Below are 24,563 nucleotides of genomic sequence, written 5' to 3' on the forward strand. Positions count from 1 at the left end.
CACTCTCCTGTCCTTGATGCCCAGAGGCCATGTTAAAGTCAGAGCATGCAGTTCCAGGGATACCACATAAGGTCAGGCCTGTGGCTCCAGAGGGATTCCTAGCAGCCCAGGCTGCCAGGACAGCAATTTCCACAGAGCTCGACCTGCACGTGCCATGTGTGCAGGTTCTTGTACATGTCCAGCCCAGACGAAGTAGTGTCAGAATCGGGCGGACTTGCACAAAATCCCTCTCATGGACACAGTTTTCCTTCCCTGGGGCTCTGGGAAAGGGGCATTAAATGTTCATAAGCCTTAGAGGCTGACACAAGTAAATAAATCATCATTAAAACCTAAACTGCTCCCAGTGACACCCAAGGAAACTGCTCCATTCAGTAAACAGTTTAGAGGAAGTTGGGGGGAACTTTCACACCAACTAACAATGGTGGCCTTAGCTCAGCCTGTGGCCGTCAGCTCCCATCCATGTCTGCGGCTTCCTCTCCCTCCATGGAGCCACATGGGTGGGTGGGAGCGGGCAGAGGCCCAGGGTGACCTGCGCTCCGAACAGGAGCCCCCAGTGCTGCCCCTCCTGAGAGGAGAAAGTTAGGAAAAGCAACACAAAGCAGCTGCCACTGGAACCACGTTTCCTACAGAAGACACTGGATCTGCTGTGCTCTTTCATGGGGGGGGGCAGAACTGAACCCACAGATCAGGTCACACTCGCAGCCACCACAGGGCCCTAGCATCCCAGGAGGTGAGCGCTGTCACCTCGCTGCTGTGCACGAGGACACCAGCCCACAGATGACACTTGGTGCACACGACACCTGGAGCTGGGCGTGGACCCATCCCCACCCCCAGGGAATCGAACACATGCTGTTGTCAGCAGGTGGGGCCCGTGGAGGTGGTCAGGGTAGGTGAGGCCACGGGGGCCTGTGATGGGGTCACTGTCCCTACAAGGGGAGGAGGCAGCCATGTCTGCCATGTGAGGGAGGGCACAGCGAGAAGGCGCCATCTGTGAACGAGGAGCGAGCCTCCCGCCTCCAGGACGGTGAGAAACAACTGGTTTAAGCCACACCAGTGCAGCCGAGTGAAGGCACAGGTAGGGACACAGGTGTGCTCAGGTGCAAGGCGGGGCTCGCAGTCACCCTCTCCTGTGGTGGTTCCTGCACATGTCCCTCAGCTCCCAGCCTCACCCTGCTGGTGGCTCCTCCCAGCACAGCTCCTGCCCAGAGGGAGGGCCCTTCCTGGGCCCCAGACGTACTCAAATCTTACAGGATGACGACAGGAAAACGGTGACTATGAGCCTATGGTGAAGGCAGATTGCAGGGAAGATAATTAGGAGGGGCTAAGTTGACCCATAACAGGAAAGAGCCACAGTGTAGAGAGGTGACTGAGATCACCGATGCTCACCTGGAAAATCCAGTGCTGGGGGAGGGAGAGCACCCAGGCCGCAACCTTCAGCACTAACTTCTCTAGTGCAGGGGACTCACGTGGCTGATGCAGGGAGGGCCACGCTGTGAGCATGGCCTCTCAGAAGACCTAGCACAGCACAGCGCACAGGGTGTCGAGTCCCAGAGAGCCCGGGGAGAGCCCAGTGAACCCTAACGTGAGGCAGAGGCTGTCCAGCCCCACCCAGCTCTGCTGCTGTACATCTCTACTGAGTGTCCTCGATGTGCAGGTGTCACTTGTGTCTCCACCTGCCTTTGGGTTAGAGTTGAAATTCAAGACTAACTTAAGATGAGGAAAACGCGCCTGTTCAGTGGGTTGGAAAGGCTGTGGCCAGAACGAGCAGCCTGGCAGGTGAGGGTATGGGCAGGGCCCAGGGTCCTCGGTGATGGGTCAACAGATGAGGCCTCCAGAGCCCAGCGAGGGAAAAGCAGAGGCAGAAACAGCTGCCCAGGACTTCTGCCCACTGGTCCCCGCCTGTCCAGAAGTTCCTACCTGCGGCCACGAGACATTACCCAGTTCTTACAGAAAGTTAATATTCTTCTCGGGCCACTGCTTCTGAAAAACTTTTCTCTAACAGAGACAATCTTCCTGAAAGGTGAGGGTGAGTAAATTGAACTATCACTGGTATGTCCATTGTTTTCCAGCCAGTGCTGGGAGACTCACTCAAGGCCCCAATGCATGAAATAACTGAGTCAAATAAAAACCTGGAGCCGCAGCACCGCAGCAGAGGCAGCTCAGAGCATACACCTGACAGCTCAGGCTGAAACTGGTCATTCATTTATGAAACACCTACAGGTGTTGTTTGCATTTAAAAACAGGGTTTACAGTGTTGAGAAGTGTCGTGAGCCCTGAGATTGACGTCACCATAAGCAACGACCTCCTCATAAGTACCGATAATCATGCCAACAACAAAGGACAATATTCTGATACTTTTATTTTTAAAAAACCTCAGCATTAAGGATGAATTTTACCTTCCCTAAAGCCATCACTTTCGTATTAAAAAAATAATAAAACATCAGAAGGAGCAGACAGCCTGCTCTTCACACAGTTAAGTGGTTTGTACACAGAATTCAAACAAAAAACTCTAAATCAAAACAATTTCTCTCAACCTATGAACAAAAAATTGCTTGGGTGAATTATTTTTCCCCTGAAGCACACCAATATTTATATTAAAACCCACAAACACAGCTATTTTCACTTAGGTACAACAGAAGTTCATTTGCATAAATGTTTGTAGATCTGAAGTGTTATTTACAGTCCACATTCCAACCCCAATCCGGCTTTTCTTCTCACTTTAAGAACTGATGCTACGAACAGCTGTTCTGCCAGCCATGGGTCCCAGGTGTACTGCCGAGGTCAGGGACAGGCACTCAGTGTCACAGCAGCTGGTCACAGGGTCACAGGACTCCTGAAGCTCGGGCAGTGTCCCCACCTCCACGCACTGAACTCCCTCCCTGTGCTTGGGACAGGCCTTGCCGAGGACACTGGCATGAAGCAGGGCAGGTGTATGTCTACACCCGTGGTGAGTTTCTTAGGGGCCTGGGGGCTACCGTCTGTGTACTGCACTGTTCACCTGAGGAAGCGAGAGTTCTCAACCCTGCTCTTTCACTAAAAGTACGAACCTTCCCCTGCACCACAGAACAGAACCCCCAACGTGTCACAGTCGCAACACCACTTAAAACGTGTCCTTGTTCAAGGCTTAGTCAAGTAAACTTCTTGTTCTATTAAAAAAAAAACGGGTGGATCAATAGACAGACGGTTGACAGGTGAGAGAGATGTAGACAGGTGATGGATAGATGGTTTATAGACAAGTGATTGGCAGACACAGATGTAGACCAATGGGTGATGGTCAGATGGATGACAGACAGACAGACACGAGGTGTCCCACAGGAGTGAAACAAACACCTGCTTATGTGGACCGGCACAGAGTGCGCCCTGAGCAATGGGAGGATAGTGTTCTTTACAAGAGGGATACAGTGTAACCGAAGGCTCTTGTTTGTAACCAAAAAAACCCACGATACCTTTTCTTTCAAACCCACCTAAGATGGATTCGTGGGCCACACACGGGTGAGAGCTGTCCTGGGACCCTGACGCGGGGTCACGCTGCCAGGGACAAAATGCTCACACACCAGCCAGAACACAACTCCTCAGGGATCCAAAGGCAATCGCAATAAGTATCTCATTTTGAAAACAAAATCCTGGGTATTACAGAAAAGAGGCACTTCCAGTATTTTATATTTAGTTTCAACCCTATAATGAGCAAGTTAATATTTTCCAAACAAAATTTGATATCAAGTTACTAAAATTGACCCACACTTTATAGCATTCTTTAATCTCTAATCAAAAAAGGACAGCACATTTTTAGAAGAAAATAAAGATCAATATTAAAAAGTCCAGCAGTAAAAATAAAACCTCTAAATAAGCAGCACCGTCTCCACCCGCCGCAGGTGAAGATGCCTTTCTGCAGATGGCAGCGTCTCCTGCTTCATCAAATGTAACCTCTGCTCTAGAACCTGATTTGCTAACATATTTTTAATTTAATGAGAGAAAACTTGATTTTCCAGATTAAACACGATGTGACACAACCTTTGCAAGACTCACTGCACACCTGGCTGGCGGATGTCTGTCGCAGCAGCTACATCCGGTATCACTGACAGCACCCACCACTCCACGCGGGAGCCACTGCGACAGGAAGCAAACCGCTGCAGCTGGGGTGGCTGGGAGTCCTGTCTGGTACCTTAGGGGACAGCATCTGAAACCCGCATCTCCAGCGTTGGGAACGCAGACACACAGGCGCGAGCGATTCTGCAGGAAGGCAGCCATGAGCGAGCACTGAGCATCGCCGGGCGACCACAGTGTTTGGGAATTCCTATCCCAGCGTGTGAGATGAAATACAGGCAGAGTAGATGCCACTCTTAAATCTGGAAAGACTAAGAACTTGACAGACTCGTAAAATCACCCTGATACACAAACTAAGAATCTGAAAGAAATGAAACAAAGCCGCAACATTAGGCAAATTTTGGTGTGAAACACTTGGGATGGTGAGCCCGACAGTCACTCAAGCTCCTCCCAGTTATCCGTGAGGTGGCCTCGGCTCTGGCGACGAATGCTGACCAGCTTCCCGGCCGACCTGAGGCTCCAGCGCGAGCTGCTCCCAGGGCCGGCCAGGCTGGTGTACTTGCTGGAGCCCTTGGTGCCCTCCTCCCAGCCCGGGCCAGACGGTCGGTCACTCAGGGGGTCGCCCGACTCGGCTGCCATGTCTTCAAGAGCAAGCTTTGGGGGCTCCCAGCCTTCAATCTCGTCTGGCTTCTTAGACTGTATGTTCTGCTTTAAAACCAAATTGTCCCAAAACCCAGGCTTCTTCTCTGTCTTCAGCTCCTCTCTCAGTCGCACGCTGGTTCTACAGGGGACAAGAGTTGAGTTTGGGTGATGCAAGGGCCTCAAATTCTGTCCGTTTTATAAAGTTTTTTCCTGAAACAACTTAAATTGTGTAGAAAGCTAACATAAATCTGTGTACAACTTTAACAGCACAGTTAACAAGGAGAAATTAGTCCCTACATGTTACTGAGGAAACCTGTAAGCCACGTTTACGACCCGACACATGGAATTACACACAGAGCCGGTTCTCAGATGGGAGACACAACTGGGTGCTCACATGTCTGAGCAAAGGAAGGAGGGAACCAGGGTCCAGATTCAAGGATGGGGGTTATTCTATGTATCCAACCGGTTTCCACAGGGTCCCATCCAGCATGCTCATTTCCAGCAGTTAGTTAGGTAGTTTGCTGAAAATAGAAATTCAGAAGCCCATCTACCACAGGAAGGAAAGGAAGGCGACCATGGTGGGGACAGATCACTCACGACCACAGAGCCAGTGGCCACAGGCCCCACAATCTGATGGGCTCCCAATACCTCAACCAGGCCGCACCTCAGAGAGGCTCATTTAACTGGATGGAAGGGCCAGGACACAGTTATTTCTTCAAGGCCCTGGGAGACCTGACACCAAGGGGACAGACGTACAGGTCCTCACTGATGGCGAGGCCACACCCTGCCCGGTGATGCCCAGACAGCTCGTCCTCACAAGCAGTTCTTCACACCGAGGCCCCAGATTCTCCCTCTTATCACACCCAGGCCATTGTTGGTCCCACTAGGTCATCACTGAAGGTATATTTTCATCTTTAAATACACTTTTTAAAATTTCAAAATATTTAAAATAAACTAGCAGCAATATGTCAGTTTACATATATTCAATTTTCTAACATCTTTATATCCTTTGCATTTTTAACGGGTTTTTCCCCCTAGAATTTCTGAAACTACTGACCCTCTAATGCCAACTGGAGCCTAGTCTAGGGCTGCAGGTTCAGGTGCCACCAGGAGGCCGCGAGCTGGTCTGAGAAACTCTCTCCTTTCCACAGTCCCGAGTGCTCAGCTGCCTCCTGACTTTCACACTGAACCACGTTTTCTCTCCTTGCCTCCCATCCCCGCTGACTCTCAGGGGGAGGGAACTCTCGCTGTCACCTGTCTGGCCCTGCTGTCCCCACGTGACAGAGCAACTCGAGACAAGGACAGCGATGAGGGTGGGGACCGACTGGCCCTTCGGGGGGACCGCGCCCCTCCCCCTGCATCCTTCGGAACTTACCCTCTGGACTTGGGAGACTTGCATCTTCCCAGCAGGTGCTGTTCATCGTCGTTATTAAACAGTGAAGCCACTTCGTTCCAACCTCGGAAACCTGCTCCCTGCGCGTAATAAAAGGTTAAGAAGATCAAGTATGACGTAGTAAATAAAAAGATCACAGTTTTGTAATAAAATCCATGGAGCTGAAACCTAGAAAAGAAACTGGGCAGCTGTCTTCTCCCCTTAGGATACCTGCACATTTTGTCCCCTCAGCTGCAGGTGACCTCAGCTGTCCATGCTGTGAGGACAGCATTGCGGCAACAGGTGGCCCATGGCCACACTCCTCCCACCCAGGCTGGGAAAGTGAAACTGTGACACAGGGTGGGGCTGTGACGCAGGGCAGGGGTCCCTGCAGGCATCAGACGGCCCCCCCAACCCCCATGGCAAGACTATGCCGAGGAAATAGAGCATCTTGTTCACCGAGACACCGGTTTTGTGCAACTCCCTCGTTTCTGTGGTCAGAGTGCATCCTGTGACGAGTGCGCAGCATCTCAGACCCAGAGAAATGCACTGGTTAGAGCAGGGACTGGATGAAAAGGAGAGAAACTCTGGAAAGTCCTGTTAGGTGCCTCCTGCAGGAGCCAATTCCACATCCTGGGGTCCAAGTCACTCTGCGAGATGGTTTTCTCTTTTGGGAGAAGAGAAACCTCCCATGGGCAGACCTAGTTTTAAAGCACTTTGCAAAGTTCGTAATGCAACATGAAGTAAAGGGTACCGAGGACTGAGCGGAGGCTGCACATCGAGGTCGCAGGAGACCATCTGCTGGAACAGAAAGCAGCTCAGCACAGTGACCTCCTGAGGTCACCCGGTGGCCCAGGATCTAGGGTGCTGCCACCCAGGGCCAGGCTTGCCGACGGGCAGTCCCAGTTGAGGACCTGGCAGATGGAAGCTGTGAACAGCTAACAGCCCTGGTTCTATTGCAAGGCCCAGATGCGTGAGGAGCAAGTTCCGCAGAGCTAGGGCAGGGGTGTGTGGAGTTCAGGGCCAGGAGCCTGCCAGGCCCACCCTGCACTCTGTCTGGGCAGCCCCACGGGTGGCCCTGCCCTCACAGAGACAGGCCAACCACAGCAGCAGCTGGGAGCCGTGGTTACACCCTCGTGCGCCTGTGACAAAGCTCCCACCTGTGCCCCAGGCTGCCGGGCACTCCTGCTCCAGACACTGATCAAAATACAGACTTTACCAGAGCAAGAAAGATGACATGAAACTTAGTGGTGATAAACGGAAATATTATACTATCTCTGAGAAGCAGAAACTAATGTAAAGGACAACTGATGTAACACCAGGCTCCAGGCAGCCCCTGTGCCCACATCCCTGTGGGCACCACCCCCTCCAGATCCCACCTAAGCCCACCTAAGTTAGCACTTTAACATAAGCTATTTAATGTGTATACTTGTTAAGGCATTTAAGTTCATAGGTCAGGAATTAAATAAAAAATATTTGTTAGGCCAGGCATCCCAATATTATTAGGAAAATTATCATTCCACGGAATGACGTTTGTGGAGCTCAGCTTCAGGGCCTGTCTCCACTGGGTGTGAGAGGTGTGGCCCCATGTGTGACAGGCTCACGTGAACTATGTGGCAGCGTCCCAAAAGTCACTGCATGTTCACACACTCCCTTGTGTGGCTGAAAGACAGTGAGCATGAGTGGAATCAGCTCCGTAAAATCCGAGGCCCACACTCTGTAACAGAAGACCCTGTGGACAAAAAAGGGGGTTCTATGGAAAGTGACCTCATGGTGAACTGATCATAAATTCCCAAGTGTGCAGGTCATGGTGGTCCCCACGCCCTAGGCATGTAGCTTCTTCAATAAAAGTCTTATATTTGCCGTAAGCCAGCTTTGTCCATTGTTTCTGTGCATCTAGGTTAACACACCTTTGAAATAAGCTGTAACCAACCAGAGAGCACAGAATCTTAACTTCCTGTAACCCATCCCTGCCAGGCTCCCTCCGCCTCCATGGAATCTTCCTCATGTCCCCTCCTAAATCCAGATGCATGAAGGAAGCTGTAAAACTGTCATCCTCTTGAACATTTCAGATCTTGCTCCTGAAATGTCTCATCACTTTGGCTCAAATAAACCCATAAAAACCCTCCATAGGTTTGGGCATTTTCTACACCAACAACTAACTGCAGGATGTCTCTACTGGAGGGGCTTTGAAGGGCTAAGTATCGTGTGTCGAAGCTGCTTCAGTGAAGAGCACCCAGCTTCACCGTCTGGGGTGACGCAGTGACGGGGGGCCTTGGGCACCTGTCCTCCTCTGCCTGGAGACTTCGGCGATGGCACAGAGGAGCGAGCAGCCTCCCGTGGACGGTCCAGTGTGGCTCAAAGAACACTGTGAGCCAGGCCAGGCTGAGGCTTCTACAAGGTCATAAAACAGCCTGGCTTTCTTTCTAACCACTGTGTCAGATCTCACAATAATCTTACATTTAAACTCTGAGTATATAAAACTGGTTCCATAGCCCAGCTCAGGCAGCTGGGTCACCCTTCGAAACCTGAGTCTAGGCTCTCTTATCAGACTGGAACGCTCAGGCTGCTGGGGCCTTTGCCAGCACCCAGGTGCAGAGTGGGAAGGACCATGACCTCCCAGCACTGAGGACACCTGGGATGCAAGGGGCGCCCTCCTCCAGAGCTCGTCTGTGCAGGCGACCCAGCCACACACCAGGCATACACAGCCACAGAGGTGACGTGAAGAGGGGAAGCCCCCGTCCCACTGCATGCGGGCCTGGCTTGACTGCATCCAACACAGGGACCAGCATCAGTTACTATCGAGAGCATAAAGCCAGGAGCACCAAGGCCTCACCACCCCCCAGACCAGGACAGAGGGAGCGCTCCCGTGGGCCCTTCTGAGCTTGGGCGGGGTTGGTGTCTGTCCAGCAGACAGGCTGCTCCATGGAACAGACAGACAGACAAAGCGAGAACGTGGCCGAGGCCGCTCATTCCAAGTACGCATCAGGGAACTGCTCTCACTGACGGTACGGCGCTTAGTAACCACTGAAAACGTGACAATGGTTCTGACTGACCACCAGCTACACTTTGGTTATTTGGTTACTTGGTCACTTGTCCAACACCCTAACCACGTGACGTAAGCTCTAAGTCATTCCTGCTAACAGAGGGCAGAGAGGTCCCTGAGTCAGAGCCTGTGAGGAAAACCCACTTAGCAGTCCCAAAGGATGCAGCACCTAAGCCTGTCAGAGAGTAGGTCAGACACTTGTGTCCCACCCAGGTGAGGACCTGGGTGAAGGGGCTCACGGGCCACAGGGACTGGCAGGAAATGACCAGCAAGTGGTGCACGCAAATCCCAAACGCAAGGTGCCCACTTCTCTGTGTCCTGACCAGGGGAGGGGCAAGCGGGCTCCATGAGGGTGCTAATCCCATCACTGGAGGCGGAACCCTCTCGACCTCACCACCACCCACAGGCCCTGCCTCCTCACCCACCACACGGGGGTGGGATTCAATGTGTGAATCTGTGGACACAGACGTTCCGTTCGAAGCACTAGCTGTGTTTATTATCTACCAAGAATGTATGCCCCTTGAGTTGTCACCTAGAACATGGGCACAGTCACACCTCTCTTGACTTGCCTTCCTACCCGAGCCACAAAGACGGGAGTGATCTGAATGACTATTTTCTCCATTCTCAGGGAGACACAAGCTGGGCAATTCTAGAAGCACAGAAGGGAAGTTAATTCACTTCAAATCATGTGTAAACTTCAAAAAGCAACCGTGTATGGAAGGAACTTGCAGGTGAGGCGGCCAGGCCAGGCCAGTGGTTTTGGGGGAAGGGCAGGGGGATGCAACCAGGCAGGGGCACCTGAAGGCCTAAGGACAGAAAGCCAGTGGCTGCCCCGCAACATGGTCTGTCCCCCTTGTCCCACACGGAGGAAGCAGGCAGAGGGTTCAGAGGGGCTGACCGGGGCAGAGGAGGTCAGAGTTCACTAAATGGTAGTAAGTGCATGGAGGCAACAGAGAGATGTCACTGGATGGAAAATGAAGGTGTGGTTACGAGACAGTCAACATATTAACAGTCTCATACAATTCTCACGGGAAAAGCAAGAGCATGGCTGAGAATTTTCAGGAGTTAAAGGCAGAGAGAGTGGTCGCACAGAGCCCACGGCCAGTCTGGAACGACCTTTAGCCCTCAGGACACAGGGTGACAGAGCAATGCCAATGCAGAAAAACGCGAGAAAACCAACGACAGCATCACAAAACCCAGCTTGTCGGCAAACACCTGCTCAGAAACAGACCAGAATGAAACGCAGCTTCAAAGTGCTGAGGGGAAATCACTGTGCGTCCAGAATTCTGTGCCACAGAGAAAACCAGGAGGCACACTTGTGGGTCCCTCTGATGCTACAAAAAGCCTTGTCCCAGAGGCGCTGGCTGTGAAACTCAGAGCAAAGGAAGCAGCTCCCACGGTGTCATCTGGAGAGCAACAAGGGAAAACAGGCACCAAGCCTGGGAATGCGGAGCCCACCTCCTGAGAACCAGCTCGAACGCGAGGGGCAACTTCAGAGCAGAATCACGGTGGGGAAGGGGACTGCTTCTCTTAATCACAAACTTTATGGTTCCTTGTAAAATTTTTTTATTGATTTTTGGAGATAGAGAGGAAGGGAGAGAGATAAAAACATCAATTTGTTGTTCCACCTATTGGTGCACTCATTGGTTGATTTTTGTATGTGCCCTGATGGCAATCGAACCCACAACCTTGGTGTATCGGGAAGATGCTCCAACCAACTGAGAATCCCTGCCAGGGCCCTTGTGAATTTGAAAAACAAAAACACACACAAAAAACCCCAAAAAACCAAAGCAAAATACTAGGAAAAACTGCAACATATAATGATAAAAACCCAATGTCCTCAACATGAAGTTTTATGAAACAAAAAAAAGGCCACGTAGAAAAAGGGGCAAAACGTAAGAAAACACAGGAATCTTCTGATGTGGAAAGTATCTTTGTGTTTCTAGGAGAAACCTGGCTCGTTCCTCCACATGAGACCGGCTCAGCTTCCTGCCCAGTTCAGGTTGTCTCTGCAATTTTAATGTGTCAGCAGACACAGGGAAAGGACTCGTGCCTGAGCCTGACCTGGTGCCACAGAGCAAGGGAAACTGGTGGCTTCAAAGGCAAAAAGGGGTCTTTGTTATCATTTAAACAGCTTCCAGGCAGCAAAACCACTCTGCCCGGGGCCCAATGAAGGCTCATCACTGCCTAGTTGCATAATCCCTCACCTGCCAGGTGCCCTTGGGAGCTGTGATTTCTGTAAAAGATCTCAGGGGCACAGGACTGGCCTTGAAAGCCCTCTGGGCTCCTCGGATTCGCCTCACGTGCAGCAGACACTGTGTTCGGGGATGTGCCCTTTTTCCTCTGGTTTTCCTTTTCCTGTCCAACGCTGGACGCAGCAATGAAGTGTTTATTAAGTCCTGAAGCCAGGAAAAAGTCGGAGAGAGGGAGTCCCCAGTGGGTTTATTTACCAAGTGAGCAGAGAACAGGTCTCCTCCAGTTCACACGACGTCACACACTCAGACCCAGTTCACACGATGTCACCCACACTCGGTCCTGTGGTTCACACTTGTGCACTTTCAGGAGTCAGAGGTCATCATTCCAGCCACACAGGACTTGTCAGTTCCCCACCGACCATCTGAGTTAACCGATTTCTCTGTCCCGGGCCATTTATTTCAGAACAGTCACTGTAAAGCTCTAGGTGTTGTTTAGCTTCTAACGCAGCAAAAACGGGCTCCCAGAGTCAGTGACAAGACAGAAAAGGAGATGCTCCTGCTGGTGCTCGTTTCAGAACCCAAACTAATAAATCCACTCAGAACCTTTAAGCTGCATTTTTTATCATTTCCCACCTGAAAAACTTCTACCTTATGTCCTTTTAAAATATCCATTTGAAAACTAAATGGCAAACTGTATATTAATAGTGGTAATTACTTATTTAGAGCAGGACTTGGGCAGTGTGGAAAAGGAAATTTTTACCTCCCACAACAAATTTTTAACGCACTCTTTCAATGAAATAAAAATTAAACTCTTAATGACGTAATATCTCACTTATGTAAGACTATAAATTATAACCTGTATGCCTGATAAAAACAAACACATTAACACATGTGGGAAACTGCACTGATCTGAAATAGAAAACCGCAAACACACCACTTAGCCAACAGGGCTCCAGCGTACAACCCAGCTGCACCTTCCTGGCTACAAATGCTCCTGTTGAACTTGATCACAAGTATGGAAAGGACTAATGTGGTAAATGCACTAGCCATCTGTACCAACCCATGCATATGCATACCTATCAGTATTAATTGGCTTTAATAACATATGCCAGCCCTCCTGGAAACCTTGGGGGTGGGAGAGTCTTCACCAGGAAGGCTGCTGCGGTGTGGCTGTGTCCCCCAAAATTCACTTGTCTAAACACTACCCCCCAAGGTGATGGCATGATGAGGCAAGGCCTTTGGGAGGTGATCAGGTCATGAGGGTGGAGCCCTCCTGAATGCAACTTGTGCCCTTGTAAAGGACCCCGATCTCCCAGCCCACGTCTGGTGAGGACAGAGTCCCTGTGAGACGTCTGCAGCAGGGAACAGGGTCCTCCCACAACTGTGGGGGATGAACGTCTGTTGTTTAAACCTCCTAGTCTGCGTATTTTGTTCTAGCAACCAGAATGGACTAAGACAAAGATACTTAAAATTTCTCTTCTGTTTCTAAGAACCTGGAAGATTCAATCCCAATTAAGAAGCAAAATCCATTATTTTGCCAACCAAACTCCAAAATACAGGAATTTTTTGGCTTTAAATATTTCAGAGATAAATGTCACCTGTTGCCAGAAGCCAATGGAAAATTCCATCTACTACCCACATTCTACGGCGTTCCATTCTATGCATGCAGCACACTGTATCCATTCATCCTCTGGTGGGCAATATAGCTTCTCTTCTACCTGCTGCTCCTAAATAATTCAGGTAAAAAGGAGGCACATAAACGGTTTCACACACACACTTTCGCCTCCTAATTCACCAGGGAGCAGCTCTCCTCCCCTAGGAAGGCTTCCATCAACACACTCATTATTACAACACTTAAGCTCAGTAAAAACAAAAGCAAACTGTGCTATTTGTTATATTGGAATTTGAGCCAAAACACAATTTTGTAAATGCTTTCCTAAGGCACTGATTGTTGAAGCTGTAGTATTTTTTAATACAAACAGGAATATTAGAAAAATGGTGTTGCAAATTTATAATCTGTAATATAAGAGAAACAGTGTAGCAAAAAGTTTAAACTCAGAGAAATGTGGATTCAAATTCTTGTTATATGACTTCACAAAGCTTTTTAACTCCTCTAAGTTTCTCAAGTGTAAAATACAGTGGAGTGTCCTTATCAGAGGCAGGCATGCTGTGAAAGTCTCCTCAATCACCGAATTAACACATCTTGACTTACTGCTCTCGTGGGAAATAAAGGTCCAGTTCCCTCGAGCCTCTGGTCACAAAATGTTCGTCGGCCTATCAACAGCTAACCTGTCTCACATGTTTACGTGCAGACACCTTGTTAACATTCACGGCTGACTCATCAGCACTGAACTCAGGGCCAACACATGTAACTCGGCCAGAACAAAGCCTCCCCAACAAGTGTTTCCTCCATCAGACACACACACCATGGCCTCCGGCCCTCAGGGCAGCTGGACGGCACGTCAGCACTAAGCTTGGGGGTCATTTGAAACAGCAAAGTCACCAAATGTGAAAATCATGGCACTAAGGCTGCAGAGAGGATGTGGCTCAGTGTGACAGCAGACAACAGGGATGAGGGCCGTGGGCAACCTTGACTGGACATGGGCCCTCATGGCCACTGTGTGTGTCCACGATGACCGTGAAGCCACCACAGCTCTGGACTGGGGTGAATCTGAAAACACAGAATCTACAAAGAACCACGACTGCAGCTACCCATCCCGGGGTTATCGTGAGGCTAACCCACAGTACACCTGCCGTAACTGCTGCCAGAACTGGTGAAAGGACTCCAGGCACCTTTCAAAGGTCAGGACCAGTTACTTACCATGAGCCACTTCATTCCAAAGATAAACTTTTGCACAGAGCACTGCACTCCCGTCTACAACATGATCACACTGAACTGCGGATTTCTTTAAGAAACACAGACCAGGAGCTCCTGGGCACCCGCCCTCATCAAATCCATGCGCCTAGCTCCCTGTCTCCCACCCAGACCACTGGGTCCCCTCCTCACCTCAGTTTCTATAATAAGCCAGTCTTCCCTTAAAGCAGCCCAGCAGACGTTTAGGGCAGAAACTTCAGTTTGTCTGATGGTGCACAGAACCCAAGAGGAGCTTGCTCACTGGGGGTGCAGAGCAGACAGGAAACCACAGGGCAGACGCTGCTCCTGCAGCCCCTTGTCTGGGTCTGTCTCATCCTCAAACGGCTGATAAAAGCCTTCCTGAGCTTCTGTCTTGGGTCTGAGTCCTAAAGCCAGGGCTTACTAGCCCTACATGTACACCTACCCCCCCCAGCCCAGACAGGGCAGAGTAGGCCACGGTTCCCAGTAGAGGCAGAATAAATACCTCATGGCCTCGCCTCACGGGGACAAAGTGCTCCTGTGAGGAAGGTGTGAGCCGGGGAGGCCAGCTGGCCCGTCCAGCCTTAGAACAGGCAGGGGAGTGAGACACTGTGATCAGTGGGATTCACATGTCAAAACCCAGTCATCTAACTCAAATGTCCTGCGTTTTTAGTCATTTTTAGAAAGGAAGGGAAAGGAGGAGGGGGAAACACATGAGAGAGCAACATCGATCACCTGCCTCCCGCACCCCCCACTGGGATCGAGGCCACAGCCCGGGCATGCACTTCGACCGGAAATCAAGTCTGCGACCCTTTTGTGTGGGGGATGACGGTCTAACCACTGAGCCGCACTGGCCAGGGCGCTAATGCAAAACGTTTAGGAGGCATTTCATTGGGGGCATCCCTGTCCCACAAGCAGGAGAAGCCTCAAGACCCGTTTCCCGATGAGTGACCAACCCGGGAGGAAGCGAGTGTGCAGACTTCCTTTTCCTGCCCTCCCCTGAAATAACTCAGTTACACTTGACAGAATGGTTTTGCTGATGAAATACCTGATTTAGCTCCTATGAGTGTCCAGTAAGACAAACCATTTACAGAAGCATTTTCTTACCCAAAACAAAACCTGTATCTAGAAACGAACCGGATGTCTGGCTGGAGGACTCCACACATCTTTCCCTGAGTTCGCTCAGCACTCTGCACTCGGCTGTGACAGTGTCTGCCACCCGCTGGTGGCGGGGCCAAAGATCCTGTGTCAGGCCCTTCCTCTCCCAAGTCACGACCGGTAGGCAACAGTCACTCTCTGGGAGTCAGGGACGGAATAGTGAACAAAAATCCTTTTTCTGTGGAGCTTTCAATCTAGAATCTCTATGACCCTTAAGACGACAAAAACTGCTAAATGCTACCAAACGTGTGAAAGGCAACAGGTTCACTGGACTCCAGTTGTCCCGACATTTAGGACACGTCACTACCTCTCACGTCACCCGCTGGCTGAGTCAACATGGAGACAAGGACACTCTGGGGCCTCAGCAGAGATCTCAGGGTCAACACCAGTCAGACTGTCCAGGAAGCGGGCACACGGGAGCCTGACTGGTTCGGTCAAGGAGAGTCTTTGTCACCACCTGGCAGCTGTGTGGCCTTCCCATGTCACCCTCCTGCTCCGTGACGGCTTTCTGCATCCAGAAAACGGTGACACCACGTCAAGGGCTCCTACTGATGCCCAAGCTCAGCAGATGATAAACGTCAGCATTAGCTCATCCTTTCCCCAACCTCACAGCAAAAAAGCAAAGCTGAAGCCTGGCCAGGCACGTGCTCGCAAAAGGTCACAGACTAACAAGTCAGAGGTATGACTCGATCCAGGTACACCCTCTGACCTCCACATCTACTCTCCTAGGCTGTGTGCTCATGGGGATGAGGCAGTAATTTTAACTGCAGTGTAATACGTCTAAGGGTGATCCCTGGACTGGTGGGAAGTTTTTAGAAGTCTTCATTGGGACTTACAAACCCATGAAAAGTTATCCACTTATCATCCCTCAGACCTAAGATTCTGCAAACATTCTGCACCATCTGTGTGGGGGAGCCGGTGTGCCCGACATTCCCACGTTGCTGTGAGAGGCGCTGGTGCAGCCCCTGGGAGCCACTGAGAGACAGCTACCACGTTACACAGGGAGACACTCCTGAGCTCAGGAGACACTCCTATAAGTTTATCCTCAGGTGTGTGGTTGTAACAGACCAGAAATAACCTAATGGTCACCATAGGGGAGCAGTTTTTTCAGTCTATGCATCCACGGTACTTAAACACACATATACGAGCGTGGAGAAGCTCTTCCTGTATCAAAGTCCAAACTACCTCTTCCCCATACACCTTCCCCCGACCCGAGAATTTGAAGCCTTGGACTGTTTGTTTTCTGAACTTGGGAGCTCAGATGAGGCCCCAGCTTTCCAGTTAACCCACACCTTCCCTCCAACACACCGATGTGACCCCAACCTCCCGCTCAGAGCTCTCACAAAGATGAGTCTGTGTCACCACACAAGGGTTCACTGCCCCGATGCTTCCAATTTCCAGGGCAGGCTGAAAAACTCATGAAATGTTCACTGAGCTGTTTTGGGGGGAATGTCTACAGAATACATCTAAGCCTTTTAAAATTTTAACATGAAAATATGCCAAAAATTCCCTGAGGTTTATTTTTAAGGCATTAATGTAAGCTGGCTAGATCCTGGTGCATTCCAGCTGGAAACCCAGGAGCCCCCGTCTCAAGGGCACAAGTGGCAAACCTACCTGCACGTATCACCTTCTCCAGCTGCACAGAATGCTGAGGGCAGAGGGGGAGCAGCGGCAACCTCAGGGCCATCGGGAGAGGCCCGAGGAGATGGGCATTTAATGTTACTCAGCCTGAACGATGGCTCTCCAGCTGCAGGGCTGAACCTGGGTGTGTGACACACAGTACTGAGGGAACGAGGGTCAGAAGCGTCCACCACGGGAAAGCAAATGTGTGACATGACACTGCACTTACGTGTATACACAAATGTTTCATGGGTGCAAACAATGTAACAAGACTTCTCCTGGAGAAGAAGTTCAGGCCTAACATTTAATATCCAGGGATCTTCTACCATATGCACAGAAGTTTTGTTTTTCAAAATAAACATTAAATTCATTAAAACTTACCAGTCTCTGTTATTAAATAATTGCAGTGAATGTTTCCCCTTATAAACCTCACTTTGTTACTTTAATACAAAGTAGATGTGGATTCATGACAATAAAAAAAAAAAGTTCAACAGCCTAAAGAAGCTCAGAGAAATTTATTTTCTACAGTGTTAAATCTCTTTTAGTAACAATGAAGCGTTCCTTGATGCAAATGATGATTCTGAATGCCTCACATTTCAAACTTATTAGACCCTAACATTGAGCTACTTTCTTTTTCAAAAACAACACAGGTTATAGCCGTGTGATCCGATTTTCAAGGAAGGTGAACACACCAGATCTGAACGCAAACTAAATGCCTTTCAAGAATGAGGGGAAGTGTGCTCTGGCCTGTGAGTCTGACAGAGTCGGCTGAGCTACCTGGGCCGGTGGGACTGAGAGACTGAAGGTGAGAACTGAGAACCACCTTCCAGTAAGACACAGAGCCTAACACATTCGGCTCATCCTTCTCACGCACTAATTCCTGCTTCCTTCAACTTCAAAATAAAATTTTGTAGGCAGAAGTTTCATAGTAGACGTCATGAATTGTCAAATTTAATTATAACAGAAACTGGCTTTGGGATAAAGACCAATCCTCCAGAAGGAATTAACTAAATTTAGAGTATGACTAACCTGTCATGTTTTTTTTTAAAATCTGTTTTTCTATAGCAAAGTTTTTTCAAAACATTAAAATATAGATACCCTTCATAAAGTAAAAACCACCCAGTCAAATGTCACTCCCAGAAGATAACAGGAGAAAATCTAGATGACTTTCGTGGTGGCGATGACTTTTTAGATACAACACCAAAGAAATGATCCATGAAAGAAATAATTGATAGTCTTAACTTCATTAAAAGTAAAAACCTCTACTCTGAAAATGACACTGTCAAGAGGCAAAGACGACAAGCCACAGGAGAAAATATCTGGAAAAGACATGTCTGATAAAGCACTGTTATCCAAAACGTACAAAGAATCCTTAAAATTCAACAATAAAAAAACAAGTAACTAGTTTAATTAAAAATGGGCCAAAGACTGTAACAAACACTTCACCAAAGAAGAGGTAAGCGCAGGGAAAGATGTTCGTCATCATATGTTATCAGGGAAATGCAAATTTAAACCACAATGAGCCACCACTACACGCTTACTGGGAAGACCAAAATCGAGGCCCTGACCACACCCAATGCCAGGCGGACATGGAGCTGCAGGAGCCTCACTCACTGCTGGTGGGAACGCAGAGGGTACAGCCACTTAAGAAGACAGCTCGGCTGTTTCTCACAAGTTAAACCTACTCTTATCGTGCAACCCAGCAAGTGCACTCCTTGGTATGTGTCCATCAGAGTTAAAAACTAACCTCCGCACAAAACCTGCACAGATGTCTCTAGCAGCTTCATTCATAGTTGCCAAAACGCATAAGCAACCAAGACGTCCTTCTGTAAGTAATGGATAAACTGTGGTCCATCCAAATAATGGTATATTATTCAGCTAAAAACAAATGAACTCTCAAACCATGAAAAGAAATGGAGGAAACTTAAAATGCATGTGACTAAGTGACAGGAGCCAATCTAAAAAGGCTACACACTGTGTGATTCCAAACCTAGGACGTTCTGGAAAAGGCAAAACCATGGAGACAATAAACTGATCAGTGACTGCCAGGGACTAGAGAGGAAGAGATGAGTAAATGGAAGGAGGTTCTTAGGGCAGTGGAACCATGTGGTACTATAATCCTGGATGCAGTTCATGTTACATTTGTCAAAATCTGTTCAATGCAGCCTGCCAAGAGCGACCTCTAATTAAAGATGGCTCTGTGACGAGGACCATCCAAATGGGACGTTGGTAGTGGGGGAAGCTGTGCATGTGGGGACAGGGGGTATCTATGGGAACTCTGCATCTTCCACTCAATTTTGCTGGGTATCTAAAAAATAATCTATTAAAACACACACACAAAATATAGTTAGCAAAAGGACATAGACAACAATTCTGAAAACTAGAAGATCAGGAAAAAAAACACTTTAATATTTGTTACTAATGGTTGAATCCAGGTGGAGTACATGTTGCTGTTCCATCTCCTGTTCTTCCAACTTTTCCTTATGTTAGGAAATTTTCAAAGTAAAACAAGAGGAAATAGCACAGGTTTTAGGATTCATCAGAAAAAATAAAAGCAGAGCATATAGAGGGTCAATTAAAAAATTTAGAGAGTTCATCCAAACAAGATCAAGAACAGTTAGAGTATTAAATAACTCCGTAGCCACACGTAAATTCTCATCATTCTATTTAAGACAGTTGCTGTTTAGAGTAACCAAAAAATTTTTATATCTAAGAAATGAAAACTCGGGTAAGCACTAATACCAGCAAAAAGTAATTTCTGAAAGAAGTTCAGATAGGAACCAAATTTAAAGGCTTAATCTAATTAACTGACTACCAGAAGCAATCAACGAACTATTTACAAGTCCTGAGAAAGCTACAAATCGTCTATATCAGCTTTAATGGCAGCAGTAATTTCCAAACATTTAACAAAAAATAAATTTTCTGACCACCTTCAAGAGAGGGACAGACAGCACTGAAGGTCTGCCCTGAATTCCACAGCACAAGACGTGAACACGCGAATGCGCATCGGAAAAAAGAGGGGGGAGGGGCGGAGAGGGCAACGCACAGGATCCACTGGGGTCTTTTTAATTAACAAATTCTGAGCATTCCAAGCATGTCTCTGAACCTGTAGGGCCAGTGTCTGAATTTTCTGTAGAAAGGTCATCTGCCTTCTTCCTATGGGCAATCAAAGGTTTAAGAAAAGGAAATAGCTGTTTTCCAAACAAGTGTTTCGCCCACTTGGCACGCGGCTGTGGTCGCGGACAGCCCTCTGGTCCCCGCGGGCGGGTACCGCTCCCAGGGAGCCAGGACTTGCCCGCAATTCCGCCCCGCGTGGGGGACATGCCCAGGTCCCGGGCAGCTTCCACTCTGCAGGAGGCCACAGCCACGGGCAAGCGTCGCGGGTGCCCTGTCCCCTGCCCCGCGTTCCGGGCCCCGCGTGGGGTGGTCGACACCGACGGCGGCGGCGGGCCCCGCACCAGCCCCGGACGCTGACCGACGGCGGGGCCGGGCGGCACCTGCGCACCGCCACCTGCGCGCCCCTCGCCGCGCGCCGCCCTCCGGCGCAACCTCACTCGCGCGCCGCCGTCCGCGCGGCCCCGCCTCACCTGCGCGGCCCCCTCGCGCCCCCTCCCACCTGCGCTGCGGCGGCGTCGGCGGCGCGCGGCGGCTCCCCCCGCAGGCCGTCCTCCTCCTCGGGGGGCTCGTCCAGCAGCACCCGGCTGCGGCTCAGCTTCCACATGCTCGGTCAGGGGCCGGCGCCCGCGCGTCCGTGCGCCCTGTCCGGCCGGCCCGCAGCGCGCGGAAGCCCGGGCGGCGGCTCTTGCGGGGCCGGGACCCTGCGAGGGGGCGGGGCCGGGCGGAGACGGGCGGGCGGGGCCACACCACCCTCCCGGGCCCGGACCCGCCCTGCGCCCCCCCACCGGCTCCCGACCCGCCTCGGGTCCCCACCTGCACTCGGAACGGGGTCCCCGCCCCAACGAGGCCCCCAGCCCCCGTCCCGGACCCCGCGCCCCAGGACCCGGTCCCGGACCCGAACCCACCCCCGCCAATCCCCGGCCAGGCCGCCCCGGCCCCCACCCGGGACCCCGCCCCACGGCCAGGCCCCGCCCCGACCGGGCCACCCAGGAGGAGGCCTCGCCCCACCGCCTCCCCGCCCCCACCCCGGCCGACCCCTCACCCTGGCGTGGGGTGCGGCCCAGTCCCGGGGCTTGGCGCGGGGGGCGGGGCACTCGGGCTCCGGTCTCCAAGGCAACGGCCGCGAGCCGCGAGGCGGGCTAGTGCGCATGCCCACAGCCGGCTCGGGGCTGGGGCGGCCGCCGGGAGCTGGAGACGCGGCCGCTGGAAGGTACCCGGACGCCGCAGGCCGGTGACCCCTGTGTCCTTGGAACGAGGTCCACCCGTGCGCAGGGCCTCGGTGCACCTGTGGACGACGCTGGGGCCTCAGGTGTCCGGCGGTGCCTGCGCCCCGGACACGCAGCCTCCCTGCAGACCAGCCGGGCTCGGGCTCGGCGGTCACCGTGCGCCGAGGGCCCCAGACCCAAGCCAAGGGGCTTCTGGGGTTTGGGAGGCGGGACGCTGGGGTATGGGCGCCTGCAAGTGTGCCGTGCGCCCCAGAATGTCCAGCCGGCAGGTGCGTCCGATGCACGAGCATCTGCGACCTCGGCTCGGCCCAAATAGGGGGGTGGCCTGTGTCCACACCTACGAGAGGAGAAGGACTGGCCTTGTAAGTATCCACGTTCAACTCTGGGGTCCGAGGAAAAGGGAGCAGGGCAGCGACACTCGGCCAGGACGAAGCCCCGCACGCAGACACCCTGGAACAGGCAGCGCGTGGCGGACGCCGTGGTCGCCCCAGTCCTGAGGCCCACGCCACGGGGCAGCCGTCCCGGCGGAAAAGGAAGCTTAAAGCACTTTGCGGGGGCCCTGAGCGAACAGAGGCGAGACGCGCCCACGCGGCGCGGTGCAGGGGCCCGAAGTCTCCAGTTGCTGCTCCTTCCGCTGAGGCTGCGCTTGTCGCGGGGAACGGGAGGCCCGCAGCCGGCCTGCAGCAGGCGCTCTTGCCACCGAGCGTCCAGCCCGAGACGCACCTCGCGAACCCTAAAGCACAAGGTGACTTTTATTTCGCGTCTCGGAAAAGAGCCAAACAATAAAATACAAAAGGACATTCAACTCCATTATAATAAGAAAAGTGAAAAGTAACATGAAGTGCCCTTTTCCCACCTATCAATGTGGCAAAGATTTGTAAAGCGCATCCAGTGTTGGGACCAGAGCCGGAGGCGGCCCTGGCTGGTGTGACAATTGGTTGGGTGTGTCCAGTGCACAGAAGGGTTGAGGGTTCCATGCCCAGGAGGCAGCTGATTGATGTTTTGCTTTCACATCCATGTTTCTCTCTTTCCCTCTCCCTTCCTCTGTCTCCAAAAAAATCAATAAAAAAAAATCTTTTAAAAACCCAAAAAACTATTGGAGGCAAATTGGATCCATTTGCATGTATCAAATTTTAATGTGTACACCCTCCTGCCAAGCAAACTAACTTCTACAGAGAAACTTTTTACCTGATATACGTCAATATTGCTTATGTTCTCACTGTATACTCATGTTACCTGAGTAATTTAAAAATACATTTATAAAGAGATCGCAGAACTGTATGCTTCTGTAAACATTTTTCTTATGTATTGTAACTACTACTACTAAAAAAAAAAAATCAAATGTACCTTTGGGTTTTTCCAGAAGTGATCAGCAGCAAAACTTTTAAAATGAAGAAAGGCTCTGAGTTTGTGGGAGAGACAGACCTGCAGGAGCCCCAAGCACAGACCAGTGGTGACAGGCATGGAGCCCTCACAGGGTGAGTGGTTAGGGTCTGGAAGGGGCCAAGGGGCTGAGTGGGATAAGCCAGACTTTAAATATCAGCCAGACACATGGAAAGCAAGACGTCTCACATTCCCAGTGAGTTACAGGGATCCTGAGATAAGCCATCCCACCCACAGGACCCCAAATAGCTCTGGACCCACCAAGCACAAGTATCACAAACTGATGAAAACCACAGAACACCTACTAAAAAATACTCCACCCAGTAATAAAATATAAGAACTCCTTTTTTATGCTGATACATAAGAATGTTAAAATCTATATAGATACCTTCTCAAACCAGGTCCAGTAAATTTAGCCTCTGGGCTTAAAAGGCTTACAGGACGGAATACATGGACAGGCAGTGGTTACAGGACCACTCCCAACACATGATGCATCTAATGAACTCGTACATGGGGTCCATTGTCAAAGATTCTGCAGGCACAACATGGATACAGTAAAAAACTGTGAAATAAGTTACAAAACAAGCCAGGATCCAAACACACAGCCTTTGAGGACACTCACTACAAACAAAACAGGGAAAACCAATTCACACACATCAACAAATAACATGGATCTTGTTACTCAGGCAGAGAGCCTGTGCCCAGACCCCTGGCTTCCCTGCCATCTGGCACAGCAGTATTTCTGTACATTTAAAATTTTCATTGTAAATTAAATTGTAACCTCCCGCAAATATGCAGTAATGCCAGGCTCGCTATCCTATGTCCAAAAGCTAAATTCTGGAATATTTTAAACAAAATTTTGCATTGTTTCTAGGGGAGGGGGGTTTCCGGCATTCTGCAATCCTGAGAAGCACCTCTCATGATTTCTAGAAATTTGAGCACTTATGAATTTTGTAAAGTTATGTGACACTTGTTAAAGTTAGTAAGAAACACACTTTACACAATCCGGTGTCAAAAATACAACCCTATACATAGAATTCATTTCTGGACATGGTTAAAGAACTTCCATTTACTGAACCCTTTCTTAGAAGAAGCTACACATTTTAACCTGACTTACCCTTATTGGCTAATAGAACCCCTGAAAATTCACTGGTATAGAAAGTCTAACTTTTTAAAAACTATGTTTTTATTGATTTTAGAAAGAGAGGAAGGGAGAGGGAGAGAGAAACACCGATGTCGATAGGCTACCTCCTGCACACCCCCTACTGGGGACTGAACCCGAAACGGGGCATGTGCCCTGAAGGGAAATCAACGGGCCACCTCTCCGTGCACTGGAGGACTCTTAACCAACTGACCCACCCGGCCAGGGCTACTTCTCTTATTCTTAATGTTAAAAACCCTGCAGTAACCCCAGTGACCGTACCCAGACCTACATAATGATGGTAAGTGTATAAAGCTTACATTCCTGAAATTAAACATGATGCACACAGTAAATATCACCAACAGTCACATGTATGACTGTGTGAAATTTATGTTCCGGCTCTTTACCTTCCTATGTTTTTCAAATTAAAAAGTTTCTTGAGCGGGGCCAGCATGGCTCAGTGGTTGAGCATCCACCTATGATATAGGAGATCGAGGTTCAGTTCCGGGTCAGGGCACATGCCTGGGTTGCGGACTCGATCCCTAGTAGGGGATGTGCAGGAGGCAGCCAATCAATGACTCTCATCATTGATGTTTCTCTCTCTCCCTCTCTCCCTCTCCCTGAAATCAATAAAGGCATATTAAAAAAAAAAAAAGTTACTTGGCAAATATAGTTGTGCCCTTCGAAGTACCAGCTGTGACTTTGGGTGGGTCCTCACCCTCTCAGATGGGAATGAGGACCCTGGATCGGTCCAGGGGGAGAGGGGAGAGGAGAGGGGAGGGGACG

The 24,563-nt window shown here is 50.3% G+C and overlaps 1 protein-coding gene across 1 annotated transcript; it reads right to left on the bottom strand.

The window, feature by feature from the left end:
• Positions 1–2,339: 2,339 nt before the first annotated feature.
• TDRP (testis development related protein) lies at positions 2,340–21,177 on the bottom strand. The gene is given in 7 exon segments (XM_087815023.1): positions 2,340–4,825; positions 6,062–6,289; positions 6,903–6,972; positions 10,003–10,087; positions 20,527–20,633; positions 20,636–20,840; positions 21,070–21,177. Coding segments are annotated over 7 exon segments (1,149 nt in total). The 3' UTR covers positions 2,340–4,479.
• Between the last annotated feature and the right edge of the window lie 3,386 nt (positions 21,178–24,563).

The sequence above is a fragment of the Miniopterus natalensis genome, chromosome 2, assembly GCF_054644295.1.
Source record: "Miniopterus natalensis isolate mMinNat1 chromosome 2, mMinNat1.hap1, whole genome shotgun sequence".
NCBI classification, from domain to species: domain Eukaryota; kingdom Metazoa; phylum Chordata; class Mammalia; order Chiroptera; family Miniopteridae; genus Miniopterus; species Miniopterus natalensis.